At 33.2% G+C, this 17,937-nt stretch overlaps 4 protein-coding genes across 18 annotated transcripts; 2 read left to right on the forward strand and 2 right to left on the reverse strand.

The window, feature by feature from the left end:
• On the forward strand, positions 1-8,712 carry LOC138186012 (uncharacterized). 9 transcript variants are annotated; one of them, XM_069125444.1, is made up of 7 exons: positions 1-835; positions 1,470-1,566; positions 1,622-1,796; positions 2,143-3,267; positions 3,353-4,930; positions 5,581-5,620; positions 5,791-8,712. In XM_069125444.1, the coding sequence occupies exons 5-7, from the start codon at positions 4,879-4,881 to the stop codon at positions 6,794-6,796; spliced, it is 1,098 nt and encodes a 365-aa protein (XP_068981545.1). In that variant the 5' UTR covers positions 1-835; positions 1,470-1,566; positions 1,622-1,796; positions 2,143-3,267; positions 3,353-4,878; the 3' UTR covers positions 6,797-8,712. The 9 variants fall into 9 exon arrangements, with proteins under 9 accessions (XP_068981545.1, XP_068981549.1, XP_068981548.1 ...); XM_069125448.1 differs by having other exon boundaries at positions 1,638-1,796; XM_069125447.1 differs by having other exon boundaries at positions 1,660-1,796.
• On the reverse strand, positions 6,896-10,057 carry LOC138186018 (guanylate kinase). 7 transcript variants are annotated; one of them, XM_069125471.1, is made up of 8 exons: positions 9,885-10,057; positions 9,545-9,649; positions 9,254-9,360; positions 8,880-9,147; positions 8,768-8,799; positions 8,576-8,680; positions 8,363-8,470; positions 6,896-8,272 (listed from the first exon to the last, which is right to left on the reverse strand). In XM_069125471.1, exons 3-8 carry the CDS (start codon positions 9,288-9,290, stop codon positions 8,265-8,267), a joined length of 558 nt encoding a protein of 185 aa, XP_068981572.1. In that variant the 5' UTR covers positions 9,291-9,360; positions 9,545-9,649; positions 9,885-10,057; the 3' UTR covers positions 6,896-8,264. The 7 variants fall into 7 exon arrangements, 6 of the variants coding, with proteins under 6 accessions (XP_068981572.1, XP_068981566.1, XP_068981567.1 ...); XR_011174768.1 differs by having other exon boundaries at positions 8,363-8,481; positions 8,576-8,799; positions 9,885-10,055; XM_069125465.1 differs by having other exon boundaries at positions 8,576-8,799; positions 9,885-10,053.
• Positions 10,058-10,918: 861 nt separating this feature from the next.
• On the reverse strand, positions 10,919-14,656 carry LOC138186028 (ribosomal protein S6 kinase 2 beta). Its single transcript, XM_069125477.1, has 12 exons — positions 14,345-14,656; positions 14,030-14,227; positions 13,862-13,943; positions 13,462-13,622; positions 13,278-13,384; positions 13,022-13,199; positions 12,777-12,942; positions 12,544-12,699; positions 11,971-12,479; positions 11,645-11,883; positions 11,311-11,572; positions 10,919-11,235 (listed from the first exon to the last, which is right to left on the reverse strand). The coding sequence occupies exons 1-12, from the start codon at positions 14,474-14,476 to the stop codon at positions 11,107-11,109; spliced, it is 2,319 nt and encodes a 772-aa protein (XP_068981578.1). The 5' UTR covers positions 14,477-14,656; the 3' UTR covers positions 10,919-11,106.
• A 948-nt stretch (positions 14,657-15,604) lies between these two features.
• On the forward strand, positions 15,605-17,893 carry CycK (cyclin K). The gene is made up of 8 exons (XM_069125435.1): positions 15,605-15,733; positions 15,990-16,218; positions 16,303-16,434; positions 16,524-16,629; positions 16,687-16,744; positions 16,842-17,014; positions 17,087-17,233; positions 17,303-17,893. The coding sequence occupies exons 2-8, from the start codon at positions 16,000-16,002 to the stop codon at positions 17,698-17,700; spliced, it is 1,233 nt and encodes a 410-aa protein (XP_068981536.1). The 5' UTR covers positions 15,605-15,733; positions 15,990-15,999; the 3' UTR covers positions 17,701-17,893.
• The last annotated feature ends 44 nt before the right edge of the window (positions 17,894-17,937 follow it).

Here is a 17,937-nt window from a genome sequence, read left to right on the forward strand (position 1 = left end):
TTAGGGATATTTGCAGTCTGACGGGCACGTCGCTCCAACGAACGTTTATCGTCGTTATTAAAAGGAATTGGAGAATTTACTTGTTTAGAAATTCGTTGACGCTGCTCAACAGTTTGCATGTGAAAGAAATCTATTTAGGCGTACGCAATCATCCGTGAAAGATGACAATGATCTATCGAATGGGTCGATCGAAGCGACAGAAATTTAATTTACGTATCGAGGATTACCGAATTGTCGTCGTTCCTGGAACTATGATAATGTATAATGTAATTTGACCGGAAGAATATTTTGCTATAGAACCGTGTAATCCTGTCTAAAATTCTAATCTACGTTCCAGACGATTCTGAAAATAGTGGTAGCTGGTTTGCAAATACCAATATCTAATTGTCAGGCTTCGATACAGTTTGCAGGGAACGTAGCTTCGTGAGACTATCGAGACGTCGAGACTAATCTTGTTTGGAACGAGATTGTGTGTACTGTACGGAAAACCGTGTTTCGCGGAATTTTCACAAACAGTGCAAGAACTTTGCGGAACTTCTACGTTCTCCTTCGGGCAACAGCGGAATACTGCAACGCGGTTGTTATACACGTATCAAATTTCTAGCAACGATCATGATGCAAACGCAATAAACTCCGACATAGAACGGAACAACGGGCGAATCAACGCGCGAGAATGGAGAGACAAGATGTTCGGGGAAAAGTGACGCGGGGATTAGTATTCATGCTGAATCTTCTTCGCTATAAGTGGAACGTAAACGGATAGATAATGACACAAGAACGACGAATACTACGTCGATATGTGGACAGTTGAACGTCGTCTTCGCGAGAGATAAAAGTTCGTCCAAGGCGCTGTTGAATTCTTACACGTTGTTTCAGTGAAACAGCAAAGAGCATTTCATCGTGTTAGCTACGTGGAACGATCTGCTGATGGAATTGGACGATAGGATACCACTGATCGATAGAACATCTAGAGGAAACTGCGGTGTATCAAATTCAGAATGTACTTTACGTCCAACTACTCTCGAGTCACGAGGATTTTCATTAAAATTTTTACAATTCATTCACGAAGGCAGGCAAACATATAATATCCGGAATACCGAAATATCACTGAAAACCGATTAATTGGAAGAAAGTAATAAAACGTGAAATGTACCTATATGGAAATTTCATGCGATCGAGTTTCAAATGTCAAGAGTAGGGCGTAAAGGAAGAGTACATGTACGATCGGTCAAAGCTTTGAGTGAACGTAACCGATTGCAAGGATTTTTTTTTCCTAACGACAACTATTTTCGTACAAAATAAAAAGCATAATTTAAAATATAGTTAAAAAGCCGGTCTGATATAATCTAGTAGAGATGAAACGCATACCATTTATGTTTAATTCATCGTCATTTGAATAACAGATGCAGCGCAGGCCGCACGTGGTGTCCTATAATCGTTTAGCATTTTAATAGATACGCCGATTTCAGCATGGAGACAATTGGAAAGCGTGGATGGGACGTGAAAAAGATGGATGCTGTGTTCGTTGTCGACGCTGACGTATCGACGCGCCGTCAATTTCAATAGGTACCGATTCAACGTGAGCATTTTCGATCAGGAACAAGAGGGGCTGAAATTTCAGGACAGAATAAATCCAGATTCGACCTACGTTTACTCCAGAGAATATGGAAGCCTGGGCGGAATTCTCCTGGGGGTACTGGCGAAAAAACTGAACTTCACGGTGAACGTGATCGAACCGAATACGAACGGCAGACACGGCGATCAGATGGAGAACGACACGTTCAGCGAAACTGTAGGTAATCGTCGCAAACGAAAACCACAAGAGAAAAACGTATTAAGTCACAATTTTCTTCGCTCGTAGGGCAAATCTTCTAAAATTCAATACGTTGTCAATTATCTTCGAGACTGTCTTTTTATTGCATTTTGGAATTACATATTTTTTCCTACATCTTTGAATATTTCGAGCGTTAGTAAGACAAAGAAGGATTCTATACTTTTTTTCATAGAAAAAGTTATTATCGTTCGCTTGAAGAATTCTTATTGTTAATTCGGTACCCTTGATCACCTTAATTCAACGTTAAAAAAAATTGTCTTTATAAATTACTCGATTAACGCGATGCAACGATTGATTTTTCCATCAAGGAATTTCTACCACATTTTCCGTCGTTTCGGGTGACGTGGCGTACCGCAGGGTGGTTGCCTCGTTCTTCGTCTAAAAGTATGTAGACAACATGAGCAACATAGTTTACCAATAGGACAGACTTCGACCGGGTTTGCGCGATCGCTCCCAAAGCAACCAACGTACCAAAGGATCTGAGAATGTTCTACATCTTCTACAACTCGTCTGTGTGGCTGTGCAGTAGAGTTTTGACGTGGCACTACGTGTAAGTACTTTGGACCAAGTTTCGCCTCCTTCAAATTGTCATACTCGTTGATGAAACGTTATCAGACGCCTTTCCTTCCCATTTCTCCTCTTAATATTTTTCAGTTTGATTCTTCTGGCTGTGGAATTTATGTCACTTCTTGCTACGAGTGGAATTACTTTCCTCGAGAGATTCATTTCTTAATTGCTATTAGCGGACAACATTGATAAATTATCTTAACAAAGCTTCGTATTCTCAGAATCCTCGTATTCCCCGAAAGAAGGAGCGCAAAAGATTCGACAAAAACTTTCAGGTACTCTGGAACTACGTTATGTGATTTATCAATGTTTTTGTCAAGTTTATCATCTAGAAGATAGATAAAAAAAAGCTCTAGAAGAGGACGAATTCCGTTAAAACGATGGAAACTCCACGATATCACGAGAAATATACCTTTATCTGAAAAAGGTTGACGATCAATGGCGCGCTGTATCTTTCATATTGCAACTGATCATCCAATTTCATTACCTTCCACTGCTACTGGAAGATGCCTTTCACCAGACATACTTTTCCGTGATATAACGCTAATGAGGATGTTCAATGGTGTCCTATGCGAGTGTTTGATAACAGATATGTTCTATAGCGAAATTAACGATTTATTAACAGAACTGGATTGAGACTCGTCTGGATTGCCAATAGAATTTCTTTTATACGATACAGTGGCCTTATTTGGTTCCAGTGATGATCGTCGCTTGAATCCAATATTAAAAAGATTACAAAAGAACATGGTACATATTTCCAACGTTATTAGAATGTCGCCATTCAGTTCAATATCTTCCTTTGGTAAACGAATCTTTCGGAGATAAAACTGGAACTCGTATGCTGCACCGCGTCTTACAACATCCAGGTATACTCTTTTTATATGTTCACCGTGACTCGTATTCTTAAAATTAAAGTTTCCCGAATTATCGTCTACGTTTTCTAAATTTCAGCCAAGTTCCACGTAGCTCGCCTTCTATCAAGCAATTTGTTTCATCGCGCAATGATCAATATCATGATCGGTGGATTCAATCACCCAGACCTTGCAACGTTATGGAGAACACACCCTGTATTAGATAGCATCTTGAGGATGAAGATGAACTTTTAAAATATCGACGAAGACGAGAAGCAAACTATCGCGGAGTTTCGGTTGAACACGACTTGAAGATCAGTTTCTTCGTACTTGCGACAGGGTTATCCATCGTCATCTTTTTTTAACGAAAATGGATGGTTCGAATTATGGTAGAAAAAAATCAAGAAAAAATTGTATTATTAAATAATTTTCACGCTACTCGTCTGAATAACCACATGACGTGCCTCGTTTATACTTTAAATTGAATATATTGTTTAGTTTGATTTACTTGTAGTTGAAAGGAATAAGAGGATAATGAGAGAATTTTGTAACAATTTGCGTAGCATTAATTAAAATGGCAATTCAGATAAAAATAGCCAAACGGATGTTCCCATCGAAAATTTTCCACTAGAGCAATTCGTTTCTTTTGCCATGAAAACCATCGAATGGACCCATATGATCAATCTAGAAATTGCAAAACGATACGATATGAGATATCGTAGATATTGTACGACCTCGAAAGTACGACCAATTTGGCAGATCTCACGCAACCCTGTTGAACAATCAATTTAAACAATTTTTTGTGTCACACCAACGCCGTTGCTCGTTATACTACGTTTTTCACGCGATAATTAAACGTCACTTCTGTTTTATAAATGGCACGCGTTATAATAGCACGCGTATTCCAAAAAATTGGCGAAATAACAAGTTTTATCGTAGAAAATAGCAAAACGAAATTGAGCTGGTAAAGATGAAACAACTGGGAACAATAAGAAAAAATTCAACGATACTTTCACTCGTTGGAACTAATGCCTTTTGTTCTTTTCATCCTTCGTCGCAATTATAGAAATTAAACATCGCGTTGTATAGATCGATTATATTGATCTTTAAGCATGTTTAGAAATTTATTTGAACCTTTAAATATCGCAACGAATATCATTTAGCTAAAATTGTACCAAAGCCGCTACCAAATTTTTACGATTCAAGTTACCACTGTTATATCTGGAACTCAATTTAATATCAGTATGATATCAATTACTACAGGGGAAGGTTGTCTTACATCGTTTACAAGATACTAAACTTGAAGAATCAACGAATTACACGAGCAAATTACGACACTTCTCGCCGTTGCGTCGCATCACGTCGGTGGTATTCGAATGACCGATTCTGGCGGAATCATCGAAAAAATTCCGAGTCAACAAGCTAATATTTCATGCGCGATGTTATGGAGACACGAGAGCAGTAGATCACAGTCTTTCAAGATTTCCAGTCATCTCTATCCCTCTGTATACGTGAATTAGTCAGCGAGACCCGAAGGAAATGGTGGTTTATTTTAGGCATATCTGAAAATACGCGCACACGTCCCATCGTAGACTCAGTTGCTTGTCGTTGCCTCGCAATAGGATCATGGCTCTAAAACGGAGTCTACTTTCAATTACAGTGATAACGATTTCCATCGGTATGTATCTTTTTCATTTTCGCCTTTTCTTCTTTTCACTCTTACCATTTTAGAATAAACGCTGATAAGCAAAGAAAGCTTCTCGAAAAATATATATAGTCAGATATAGTCGAAATTAATAATAAAGAAAAGATTAATAATAAAGAGTAATAAAAGAATTGGCGATATTTGTCAAGAAGTGATTAGCGGTGAAAAACGTTGAATCGCAAACAAAGTAAATCGTGTAAGCGATAAGTGATGATGCCATTTTGTGTTTGGCACCGTACGAAATTCATTAAAGTTACACACGAATACAAGAAGGGAACGGACGAAGAAGAGCTTTTACAGAAACAACGAACGCGCGCACAGCACATTTCGAATTTGTAAATTTCTAATGAAGTTTATTTTAATTACGTGTTTAATAACAGTTTCGGAACGTTTTCATCACCGCGCTTAAACGAGTCCAGAACCTGGAGAAATTTATTTTGTAGAAAAGCAGAGAGCCTGGTTCAAAGAATTCGTTTAAGGAACTCGTTTAAAAAGGCAACAATGGCGATTAGATCAACCAACGTTCTCAACTTTTCCTTTGCCGCTGGCTGCTTTTATTATTTCGATTTTCAAAAATTCACGATACAATTACCACGAACTAATTACGTTTTCTTTTCCGTCAGGTGTATCGCCGATCTTCACGTGGAACCCCGATATTCACCGGTAAGTAATTGAACTTTTCTTTCAATTTTCCAATTAGAGCGTATTATTAAAAAATAAAGTCAGCTTTTCTTCTAAACTCGATTATATCTTGCTCGATAAAAGCGTTCCTCAGAATGTTTGATCAAAGTTTAATCGAAGTCATTTTTGTTAACTGCATATTTTGCTCCAAGCTACGAGAGCTACGATCTCGAAAAAGGTCCGGTCTTCTACGAAGCCTACTATCCAGACACCAACGAGGAACCTCGCAGCAACTATCAACAAAAACGTTATTTCGATCAAGGAGCCGTTTTGGAGAAAACCTATCAAGTACCTTCTGAACGTCTCACGTATCCGGCAAATAATATTCAAGTGGATAATTATGAAAACAGAGCCAACACCATCCTGCAAAATGACGATCGTTTCTTTCTTGAAACGAACACGCAACCTCTGGACGTAAAAGAAATCTCGAAGCTGGCTAGAAGAGCGATTTCCCGGGATTTGGAAAACTGGAACACTCTTGAGGATTATTTGGATCGCGCCAAATACCAAGATCTCGTGTTTCGTCGTCGAATCGTCGTGCCTGACGGCCTCGTGCCGAACTTGCCAGATTCTTTGAAGGAACAACGTGATTTGAGAAGAGATCTGTACGAAGAAATTCGAGAAGAACCTTTAGCCTTGCCCAGTCGCATCGAATCAACCGAAGATCAAAGAGATTCGATCAGAAGATTGGCCGCTCGTGATCTTGCTGACAGAGATTCTTTGGGATCACTCAAATCGATTCGATACGAGGATCAACCGACACGAGAACAGAAAGTGATACAAGCAGTGAGAACGAGTCAGATAAATGTACCATTAACGAGAGATACGAATCCATCGGATTCGAGATCGATTACAAATGCTTATCCAACGGAGAACATCTTTGCACCGCGACCTCAGGTGATCAATTACATTTTTTCCAGGAAACCGGAAATAACTACGGAGAATAAGGTTCGAAACTTGCCTGAAACGAAGGAAACTAGTGAACTTATGCCCAGGAATTACGGAGATAATCTGATTCAGGATGAAATGAAAAAAACAACAGAGGATAAAGATGTAAAAGTGACGTCCATCGAAGTTAGCGAAGTACCTAGACATAAAACTCGTCACCATCACGGGGAATGGCCAAGGCGCGACTATTCTCGCCGTCATCAGTCTTAAAATTTATCATTTTCACGTATATTTTACTCTAAGGGAAGATAAAATTGATTGATCGTTGATTTCGAGATAAATTTTAAAGGGAGTTTAAAAGGAACAATATTTTGTTTTCAGTATCGCATACGGTTGAAATATTTATTCGATATATTATGATACAACAATGATACAATTTTCTTTAACAATGCATAGATATTTCGCCACACCTTGTTCATTCAAAGGTCGCTTTATCGTCATATTTATGTAACCATACACACGTACTAACAAGTAAGCGATAACACCCCGTATATAGGAAAATATGTAATTTCTTCCGCGCTCGTGGAAGCAACAACATGCTGATATTCGATAAATAAAATGTTTCATATTCATATCTTGTACCATGTACAAATGTGACGTGTAAGAAACAGATAAACGACAGTAATTGTAAGAATTTCGAAAATTTCGTTGATTTTTATCTAACATAAAAATATATTTATTTCGAATATAATTTTTCGAAAATATTTGCAAATAAATAAAACGTGTGAAATATGTCTATTCTATGATGAATGCTCTTAAAGAGATGTTTGTGTAATGCCTTTCCCTTCTGATAAATCGGCAATACGATACATTCAAGTGTAATTGAATTTATGAATGAATCTCGATTTGTGCAGTGAGTATATGATGTTTGACGAGGACAAAACCACAAGTACTTTATAAGTAATCTACACTATTGGAACACAACTTCGTCTGGTGAATAGTCTCAGTTAGCTACATCTAAAACATTATAGTTAATTCTTCAGTTTTCTTTTTAGATATCTAGCCTGTAGTAAAGTTCCGTCTTCGCATAAATTGACTGTCCTTTGTATACATTCGGCAAGATATCATTAATCTAAAATAATTTGACACTTGCACACATTCTATGTGCATTAAAGCACTAGAGTATTGCACTGAATCGATGTAATCCTATAAGTTACTATTATGTAAATACTGTACAATGTTTTTCCTATTCAAGTCAAAGCAAAAGTATATACAGAACTGTAAAAGAAACTACAAAAATAACTTAACAAGTCTCTGTTACTTGACATATACTTAGTCTCTTTAAGTATTGGATAGAAACAAATTGTATGAACATTCTGCATATCCTTGTTTCCTTATTCATAGTTTTACTTTAAACTATACATTTGTAATCCTTGCTTTACAATGCCTTTAAAGTGACATTAATCTGAATTTTTACATTAGTACCATGCATGTAACAAGCTTGAAGCATGTATATCTATATTTACTCTTGCAATATTAAGATTTATTTAGCATTGTATAAAATTATTTGTATAAATTTATTCTTTGATCTAGTAACCCGATCCTTGGACATAAGTTAATCATGCGCTTCATCATGTAATAATTATCTATTATTATAATTTACACAATGATATATAAAAATAATTATAATTTATGATTTATGATTTTAAAGAATAATATATCTTTAAGAGGCATATGTTTAACGTCCTGTAAAGTATTAGAAACACTAATATAAATATACATAACAATTATATGGATAATAATTAACATATAATACATAAGCGCTGTTTATTATACCTGCATCACCTTGCTTCAGATTTGACATCAAAAAGTCTCTTAGTTTTTCATATGCCTTAGAAACATTGTCATTTTCAATCACTATGTCAAAATTACCAGGCTTTTCTCCTAAAATAATTCTGAAGTATATATATATTTCCTCATCTAACATAAAAATACATAGTAAACGTATCCCAGTTTTTAACAAAGCAATAAATTAATTATAATACTTACCATATTCTATCTCTAGCCTAGCAATGGATAATCTCCGTTGCAAAGCATCTTCTGTTTCTGTTTTCCTAGCTCTTAATCTTTTCTCCAATTCTTCGATAGATGGTGCTTTAATAAATATATACAATGGATCCAAAGAACTTCGTTTTATTTGTTTTACACCTTGCACCTCAACATCTAATACGCAAATTTTACCTGCTTTTTGTACTTCTTCTACTGCACGTTTACTAAAAATATTGAAAAAGATTTATGTATAATCAATAAAATCTATTATTGCATCTTTTATTTAAATAAATTTGATTTTTACCTAGTACCATACATATTCCCACTGAATGTAGCAGTTTCAAGAAATTCATCCTGTTCTATTTGTTTTTGCATCTTATCTTTAGTAGTAAAATGATAATGTTTCCCATCTTCCTCACCTGGTCTAGGACTTCTAGTGGTATGAGACACAGAATAACCAAATGTATCTGGAAATTCTTCAAAAAGCTTTTTTAGAAGCGTACTTTTTCCACTTCCTGAAGGACCACACAAAACTAATGGACGTGAGCCTTTATGAAACATATTACAAGCACCTAAAAATGAATGTAATATTGTTACGGAACAATTTATCACAATAAAAATTCACAATAAAAGATAAAACTTGAGTTTTTAATTTGAATAGATTCAATCACTTCATACCTAATGCTAATGTTCTAAAACATGAAAGTGATGCCATACTCTTACGTATTTATAATTCAATTAATTTTCACACAATTGAAGAGAACGTGTAAGTGCAGGCATATCTACTGTTGTATTTACGATGAATTTAATACAAATCGATGAAAGATACGGTAGACCAAAAACACCGAAAACATTATTAATTAATAGTACAATTAGAACAGAAATAAGCGTGTAAAATAAAACGAAAAATCATTATAGGTAATCACTGTCATATTATTATTTTTGCAGTATATTGAGATTCTTACAAACCATGGAACGATAATTAACGTGTGGTATCTTCGGAATATTGATTTCTTGAAGGAAAATGTATCGTAATTGTGCAACTTACTTAATAGGAAAAGTTGATCGGATGCACTGAAAAATAAAAGCTACAATATTTAAATGCTTTCATCCAAAAATTTTTTCAGAATCTTATTTACTGCAATTAATATATGTACATCTTCAATTTTCATTAATCACGTTGAATAAAAAGTGAGATCAATGTATAAAAATGACTTCGTTAAGGGTATCACAATCACTGTCTCTCGTGTATTCTTCTTTATTTCAATGAACAAGTAAGAAATTCGACGAATATTGAATATTGTCTCACCTTTATAGGTATAGAAATTTTAAAAAACATATAATATAGTAGTAAGAACTATTAAAAAATATGATAACAGCTCTTAGCAAAGTAAAGCACGAAAGTCCGCAGTCGGGACAAACAGCTACCACGTTTTCGTTTAATAATGGGCGTCTGCGCGTACACCGCCGCATTGTGAATTAAGAACATCTTATACGTATGTATGTACATAGTATACAATACGTGATTCGTATAAACTATACACATTTTCAAGATATATATATATATATTTATATATATATATATTTTTTTTTTTCTTTATCATATACTTATGAATTTACTTCTTTATATGTTATACAAATAATTTTTCACACGATTTAAAACGTACAAATTCTGTTTTTATCTTTTTATTTAACAAGATACGCAATTAATCTTACTATGAAATGAGGGGAATAATTAAAAAAATGGTTTGTTTATTTTACTAATGCATCTAAAACAATATATAATGCATCTAAAAATTATTGCATTTGAAAATGAACTTAAATGATAATAAACACGAATTATATTTGCGTTTGAATATTTATTATAAATCATACTTGCCATAATTTTCTAAGAAATAAGATTATCATTGTTGAATATTAGTTACGTAAGTATTTATCCGAGTATATTCCAATTAAAAATAGAATGTGAAACTTAAAAATCAACTACTTAATCATTTTAACTATGGTTAAGTAAAACATACTTTATTATATACAATTAATGTTTAACAAATAAAAATATTGATCAAAAATCAAAATAGATATATACTTCATTTTTACATTTTATTAAATATATATATATATAGATTTTTTTCATAAATTTATATTATTATTATAGTTTATATTATTTTTAATATTGAAATGGTAGTCATGTACAATACAGATTATAAGATTTAAAATTTCTCTGATATTCCATTCTATATTATATTTAAATCGAAAATATGGATTTAAACACACATTTTCTATTCTATACACATACACAAATTTTAACCAGGATAGAGATGATTTTAGTGATGCAAGTTATATGAATAACAGAACAATAAAGAATAATTTTTATAAAATTGATACATACTAGCTACATTTGAACATTGCACAAATAATACTAGATTTATGTCGACAAAAAATATAGTCTTTTCATATACGTAATCACATACATAATTCGTAATTTTTCGTATCTTGCCTTTACTTTTTGACAAAATAGAAACACAGTTGTTTCAAACTTCGGTAGGACCAGTAGGCTTGGCTTGTGTTCTTCGTCGTGCCAATGCAGACATGACAACAGGTCCGATATGAGGCGACCTTGGACTGCTAGACATCGCTCTATATGTTGCCGTTACTGCTCTCTAAAAATATGTTCAATTTATGCTATTAATTTGATCATGATTACTTGAAATGTTTCTGAAGAAAATATTATATACCTTTAGGCTATGTGGATCCTTAGAACTATCAGGTAATACTTTCTGTGGAAGACGATGACGATTAGCAATCCACGAATATTTTAGTATGGCAGCTGCAGTAGGCCTCCGATTAGGATCAACGTGTAACATTTTTTTAACTAGATCTTTAGCTTCATTCGAAATTTGATGCCATATTCCACTTTCAACGTCAATGTAGCCGAGGCCAATACGATCTAATATGTCTCTTGCACTATCACCGGGAGTATTACGAAATGGTGTATATCTAAAATATAGAAATGTAATCTAGTATTTAATATACATACTTTTCAAATTTTATGTAATCAGATTTAATTACCCAGCCAACATAATGTATAACAAAACACCAAGTGACCAGATATCACACGCCGCATCATATCCTTGGCGTTTTAACACTTCCGGTGCTACGAAATTTGCAGTATAACAAGGCGTCATTAACAAACCATTTTCCGCTCGTAACTGTTTTGCGAAACCAAGATCGCATAAACAAAGTGTCGATGGATCACCCCCCGACTTCGAATACAATATATTAGATGGCTTTAAGTCTCTATGAACAACCTATTGATTACGTAAACCGAAATTAATCAATAAATTCAACATGGTAGAATACAAAACGTAAGAGATGATGACTAAATAGATAATTACTCCATTTTCATGAAGATAATTGACTACGCTAACTATTGTGTACATCACTTCGGCTGCTTCTTTTTCTGTGAGATTACGTCTTTGTAGTAACCGATCAAGTAGCTCTCCACCACGCAATAATTCGAGTACAAGATAAGCTCGTTTATCATCTTCATGAACAGCTCTCAAAGTTACAATATGCGGGTGCCTTCCATATCGGAGCAAAATTTCTATTTCTTCTGTAGGATCTCTTTTTGATTTCTCAATTACCTTCACAGCATACTCTGCTTTAGAAGCTTTATGAACAGCTAAATAAACAGTACTGTAGCTTCCTTTACCAATTTCTTGTTTAAGCTCATATTCATCACTCACGGAGATAGGGCTCACATAAGATGGGAAAGTTGCGCTAAGGCTATCACAGTTTTTATATTCAGGGATTTTCACGTGATCCTCAAGAAGGCACGGCGCGACAAAGCTAAATCCACGGAACAATTCGTGAGCATTAGCACTTGGTGGTACCCCAGGAGAATCTAAAATATTATAACTTTACTCATTTAGAACATAGATTATACAGAATTAAGTAATTCACGTTACCTTTAGGCGTTTTACATGTAAATTCACTATCAAAACAAAATGTATCATCTTCTTGACTAACAGCTGGTTTAAAAGGCGGTTTTATTTCTTTTCTGTAAAGCGCATCCCAATCGGTTTTTGCAAAGAACACATGGTTTTTTATCTCTTCTATTCCGCCTTAAATAAATGAAAATAATAAATGAATATAGCATAATAGCTATTTTTGTATTTTAAAGAACACTACAAATAAGTACCAAATCCCAGTCTGTTTGCAGGGTTTCTTTTAAACAATACTTTAAGGAGTAATTGTGCTTCTGGTGAAATATTATGTGGCATTCCGAGTTTTCCTTTTGTTATCTGTGTCATTGTTTCTTTGCGATTTGCTCCTTGAAATGGAAGAGCTCCAGTCAACATTTCAAACTGAAAGTTAAGAATTTGTTTAAATACAATCTGATGTATATATGTATATGTGTTGTCATATCATTTATATGCAACTAACCATAAGAACACCAAAACTCCACCAATCTGCAGCAAATGAATGTCCTCTCCTATCCACAATTTCAGGTGCCATATATTCTATAGTACCACAAAACGAGTATGCTTTGCAATCGTCTAAAGGCTGCTTACTTAAACCAAAGTCGGTTAAAGCAATATGACCTTCAGTATCAAGTAAAATACTGTCATAAACAAAATGAATATTAAGATTTATATAGCTTTATAATGGTTGAATTATTGACAAATGATATAATACAAACTTTTCTGGTTTGAGATCTCTATAAATAATTCCAAGCTTATGTATATGACCCAATGCAAGAGCAAGTTCAGCTAAATAAAATTTTACATCATCTTCAGTAAACATTACCTAGAGCAATAATTGTAAAAGTGGATCAATACAGCCGTAAAAATATCATAAAATTACTAATACTGTAAACTGTATACCTCTTTAACTAATCTTGAAAATAAATCGCCACCTCTTAAAAAGTCTAAAATTAAGTAGAGTTTGCCCTCTGTTTGGAATGCATAATGTAGTCGCACAATGAATGGGTGTTCAACATCTACCAGTATATTCCTCTCCATTTTTGTCCTAACTCTGTCCCGAACTGAGATAATATTGAAATATTAAACCACTTTAAAAAGAAAAAGAAATAATTTTCAATATAAGAGGAATTGCTCTGAAAATTCCTTTTATAAATTTTAATAACAAAAATAAAATATGTACACAGCAATAAAAAGATCTTTGTATTTTATAATTAAAATCAATGTTTCATTACAACAGTCCTCATTTTTTAAAACCTTCAGAGCTACCCTCGTACTTGTATATATTTAACTTATTAAGCACCTTTCAATGTTGCCTTTTTTAATACCTTCATAGCATAAATTGTCCCACTATCTTTTCCAACAACTTTTCTCACGAGGAATACCTGGATTAACACAAGAATTTTTATTATTAAATAATTACACTTGGTTATATCTCAAATTATTTTTCATTCATTATAATGTTCAATACTTTGCCAAAAGACCCTTGACCCAGAACTTTAAGCAGTTCAAATTGAGATGGATCTGCTTTTTCATGTCCATCCCTTACTACTTCACGTACTTCTATTTCATGTGTCTCAGAACAACCATTTGAAGGTGGTTCAACTACATTTTCTTGAGTTATTACTACTTCCTCTTGGGATTCTGATGGAAGTATATCTACATCTTGCTGAAAAATTAAATTGGTTACAATGCACAAATTTACAATTGTAATACAGAATTAACAACACGTAATTGACTCATTTTTAACACTAATCGATGTATTTAACAAATATAAAAATACTACTTTTTCAGTCACATGTTGCTCAGACCAAGGAACTGTCAAATTCGCCAACGGCATTATATTCGACGTTGTGTTATTATCTGTGAAATTGTAGATGTTATGTTTGTAAAATATTCTTGCGTGCGCGGTCGTCATAAATTAACGTTTAGTTATGTTACAAGAGCGCGACGTAGATCACCCTCAAAATGTAATACGTTACGGGTATTCGCGGTAAATTGATAGACGCATCTATGACATATACTCTGGTACTTATTGACCACAGATAACGCGTTAAACCGCTAATATGTACTAGAAACCGATGTATCAATGTTTTGTATAACGACTGTCCTTTTTACGCTTCTGTATTGTTGGTCTAAGAAGTCACCTTTATATGTACTTTATTGATTTGTCAACAAACAAAGCAAAATAGATTGGGAAATGTATTTGTAAGATATAGATAATATATAATGCGATAACAGTATATTCAAGCAAACATAAAGGAAGAAAAAGAAATACAATTGTTTTATAACTAAATTTAAATTCTTTTACTAAAAATTGTACTTCATTTTTTAATGAAACAAAATCGATGTATAAAGCATTCATTCTATATATTGTAAGACACGTTCACATGAAACATCCCTGGCGCCTAACAAGTGATGCAATTTTATATAAAATATATATTTCTCTCTTCTAGATACAGATGTCGAACTGCGAGCTAAAAAAGTTCACTTCCGTTAAAAGAACTCTGCGCGGGAAGAGAAGAAAATTCAAACTTCCATACTTCCGGAAAAGAGCGGCACTCCCTTTTTCAGAGTAAAGGGTCACCCTTAGTCCAAAGTATGTAATACAGTACAATATAATTCTAGAGATTTTTCAGTACAAATAAGCCTAAGTTAAGATATATATATTCACACACACACACACACACAATACACAAGTATAGTGTAAAGACTCGTTAAGAATAAATATTAGTAATTGAATAACTATTTGTGAGAATAAAATGATTTATACGTAGATTTCACACATAAAACGAAACGAATAATATTTCTGTTATTAGTAATTTTAAATTTTAAAATAATTCTTAATAGTCCCTATAGTAGTATAGTGCTACCACTTAGCAAGTGATGCAGCCAGGCATGCGCAACTTTACGTTTCATATAGGTTTCATATTCCTTTCATAGTTTCCTTTCTTACATACTTCGTATTACGTGGAGATGTAGAACTCTCTTGAAACAGTCTTTATACTCGTAGCATCTTGCAAGCGTTGATCTTTGCAAACTCTTGTTTATTATAGACAGTTCAAACGGGTTAATATAGATAGTATATATAATATAATATATAACGCAATATTGCATATAATAAAAAACATCTAAGCAAGTGAAAAAAAGAGAACACCTTAAACATTAAACATTGGTAAGTATCCTAACCTACTGTGAAGTTTATGAAATAGTAAAATTTTTAGAAATTTCTTTGTGTAACAATAATTACTAAATTATCATTTATGTAAACTTATATTCAGTATAGAAAAGATTTATTCTAATATGATATTTATTTATTATTTTATTTTATTTATTATTTATTTATATATTTATATAAAAATAAAAAAATATTATTTTTTATTTATTATTTATTTATATAAAGTTTTCTTATGTATGTTATTCTTTTTAAGTACAATAAAAATGCCGTGCTGGTATTATGAGAAGAAAGAACTACGAAATACACCATCCATTCAAGATGGAATTGACTACGAAACAGAATGCAGATATAGGAAAGAAGGAGCCAGATTTATTATTGATACAGGAACCAAAATGGATTTAGGATACAATACAATGGCAACTGGAGTTGTTTATTTTCATAGATTCTATATGTTTCATTCATTTAAAAACTTCCCAAGATATGTAAGTATTTAATAATAAATATTAGTTTCTTTTCTATCAATTTAAGAAAAATAAATATTTTGTTATTTTTTAAATCTCATATAGGTAACTGCATGCTGCTGTTTATTACTAGCAGGCAAAGTAGAAGAAACTCCAAAAAAATGCAAAGATATAATTAAGACTGCAAAGTCTTTATTAACTGAACAAAAATTGATGACTTTTGGAGAGGATCCAAAGGTAAATCAATAAATTATATAGGTATTATTATTAAGGATATATATCCTTGAAATGTAATTTGTAAAATAATCTTTTTATAAATTTTCTAGGAAGAGGTCATAACGTTAGAAAGAATTTTACTACAAACTATAAAGTTTGATTTGCAAGTTGAACATCCATACAGCTATTTGCTAAAATATGCAAAATGCCTTAAAGGTAATTAATAAATAATATATTAAGCGACATAATAAAAACATCAATGATATTTTGCAGGTGATAAAAATAAATTGCAGAAGATGGTTCAAATGGCTTGGACATTTGTTAACGACAGGTGTGTATATATATATATATATATATTATAGTGTTTTCATATTATTTTTAAATTGATTTAAAAAGTTTATATAATCTTTATTCCCTTTCCTTTATAGTTTGTGTACAACATTGTCATTGCAATGGGAACCAGAAATTATTGCTGTTGCTCTCATGTATTTGGCAGGGAAGCTTAGCAAATTTGAAGTGGTAGATTGGAATGGGAGATTACCAAAACATTTACGTTGGTGGGATATGTTTGTTGAGGATGTTACTATGGATCTTTTAGAAGGTAACCTAATAAGAAACCATTTTTTAGAATATATCAATATGGAAAGTAAGTACATCTGATTTATTTTTTTAGATATATGTCATCAAGTATTAGATTTGTATTCACAAGCAAATAACACAAAGCCACCAGATTCACCACCTTTAACACCATCTAATGAGCCTTGTAGAGATAGAGCTATAACAGCACCTTCCACAGAATCAACATCTACTACACCAAATGGTATGTACATGAAAATTGACTTATTTGTGATGAAAAATTGTCTTATTAATATCAGTTAATTAATTATAGTTACACCAGGGAAGGCTACTAAAGTTGAAGCAGTTGCAGTCTCTGCAAATGGATGCTTAACTACAGATACCACAGATGCAATAAAACCAATGGATGTGCCAACGCATTTTCAAACATATCCAACCAATTTTGCACATAGTAATATCAATTATCCCCCAGCGTTTCCTCCAGCAAATGTTTCCGTACCTCCACCTTCTGTAAATACAATGAATCACATTGTCCCACCAATGCATCATATGGGTTCCTCCGGTACCATTAGACCTGCACCACCTACATCTACTACAACACCAACACCGTTTCAACCATATCCTTATCCTACAAACGCGTCATACTTCCCTCCAAATAATCCAGTACCTCCAGCACCTACACCGCGTACGTATTATCCACCACAACCTTAACACATACAAATTTATAAGACCATATATGTAATGTTTGCTTGTATGTAAACGCCATTATTGTAATTGAAGTTAATATTATCAAAGAGATAATAGTTAAATCTTATCTTGTAAGCTAAGTCTTGTAAATATTGTAAATATGTAAGGTTTACAATTAACAGTAATATTTAATTATAAAGTTTTTATATTATTAATATTTACGTGTTTCAATTCTTAATTTAAATAAGAAGATACAAATAC

The sequence above is a fragment of the Bombus flavifrons genome, chromosome 13 (assembly GCF_040668555.2).
Source record: "Bombus flavifrons isolate JBK064 chromosome 13, iyBomFlav1_principal, whole genome shotgun sequence".
Classification (NCBI taxonomy): domain Eukaryota; kingdom Metazoa; phylum Arthropoda; class Insecta; order Hymenoptera; family Apidae; genus Bombus; species Bombus flavifrons.

Coding starts and splice junctions, on each gene's coding strand:
- LOC138186012 (XM_069125442.1), top strand. CDS start 4,879: ATGGCTCTAAAACGGAGTCTACTTTCAATTACAGTGATAACGATTTCC. Junction 4,931..5,580: donor AGTGATAACGATTTCCATCG/GTATGTATCTTT, acceptor CTTTTCCGTCAG/GTGTATCGCCGATCTTCACG. Junction 5,621..5,790: donor TGGAACCCCGATATTCACCG/GTAAGTAATTGA, acceptor TTTTGCTCCAAG/CTACGAGAGCTACGATCTCG.
- LOC138186018 (XM_069125465.1), bottom strand. CDS start 9,290: ATGGCATCACTTTCATGTTTTAGAACATTAGCATTAG. Junction 9,148..9,253: donor TTTTAGAACATTAGCATTAG/GTATGAAGTGAT, acceptor ATTCATTTTTAG/GTGCTTGTAATATGTTTCAT. Junction 8,800..8,879: donor GGGAATATGTATGGTACTAG/GTAAAAATCAAA, acceptor CAATATTTTTAG/TAAACGTGCAGTAGAAGAAG.
- LOC138186028 (XM_069125477.1), bottom strand. CDS start 14,476: ATGACGACCGCGCACGCAAGAATATTTTACAAACATAACATCTACAAT. Junction 12,480..12,543: donor TACATGTAAAACGCCTAAAG/GTAACGTGAATT, acceptor ATAATATTTTAG/ATTCTCCTGGGGTACCACCA. Junction 11,236..11,310: donor AGGATCCACATAGCCTAAAG/GTATATAATATT, acceptor ACATATTTTTAG/AGAGCAGTAACGGCAACATA.
- CycK (XM_069125435.1), top strand. CDS start 16,000: ATGCCGTGCTGGTATTATGAGAAGAAAGAACTACGAAATACACCATCC. Junction 16,435..16,523: donor CTTTTGGAGAGGATCCAAAG/GTAAATCAATAA, acceptor TAAATTTTCTAG/GAAGAGGTCATAACGTTAGA. Junction 17,015..17,086: donor TACTATGGATCTTTTAGAAG/GTAACCTAATAA, acceptor TTATTTTTTTAG/ATATATGTCATCAAGTATTA.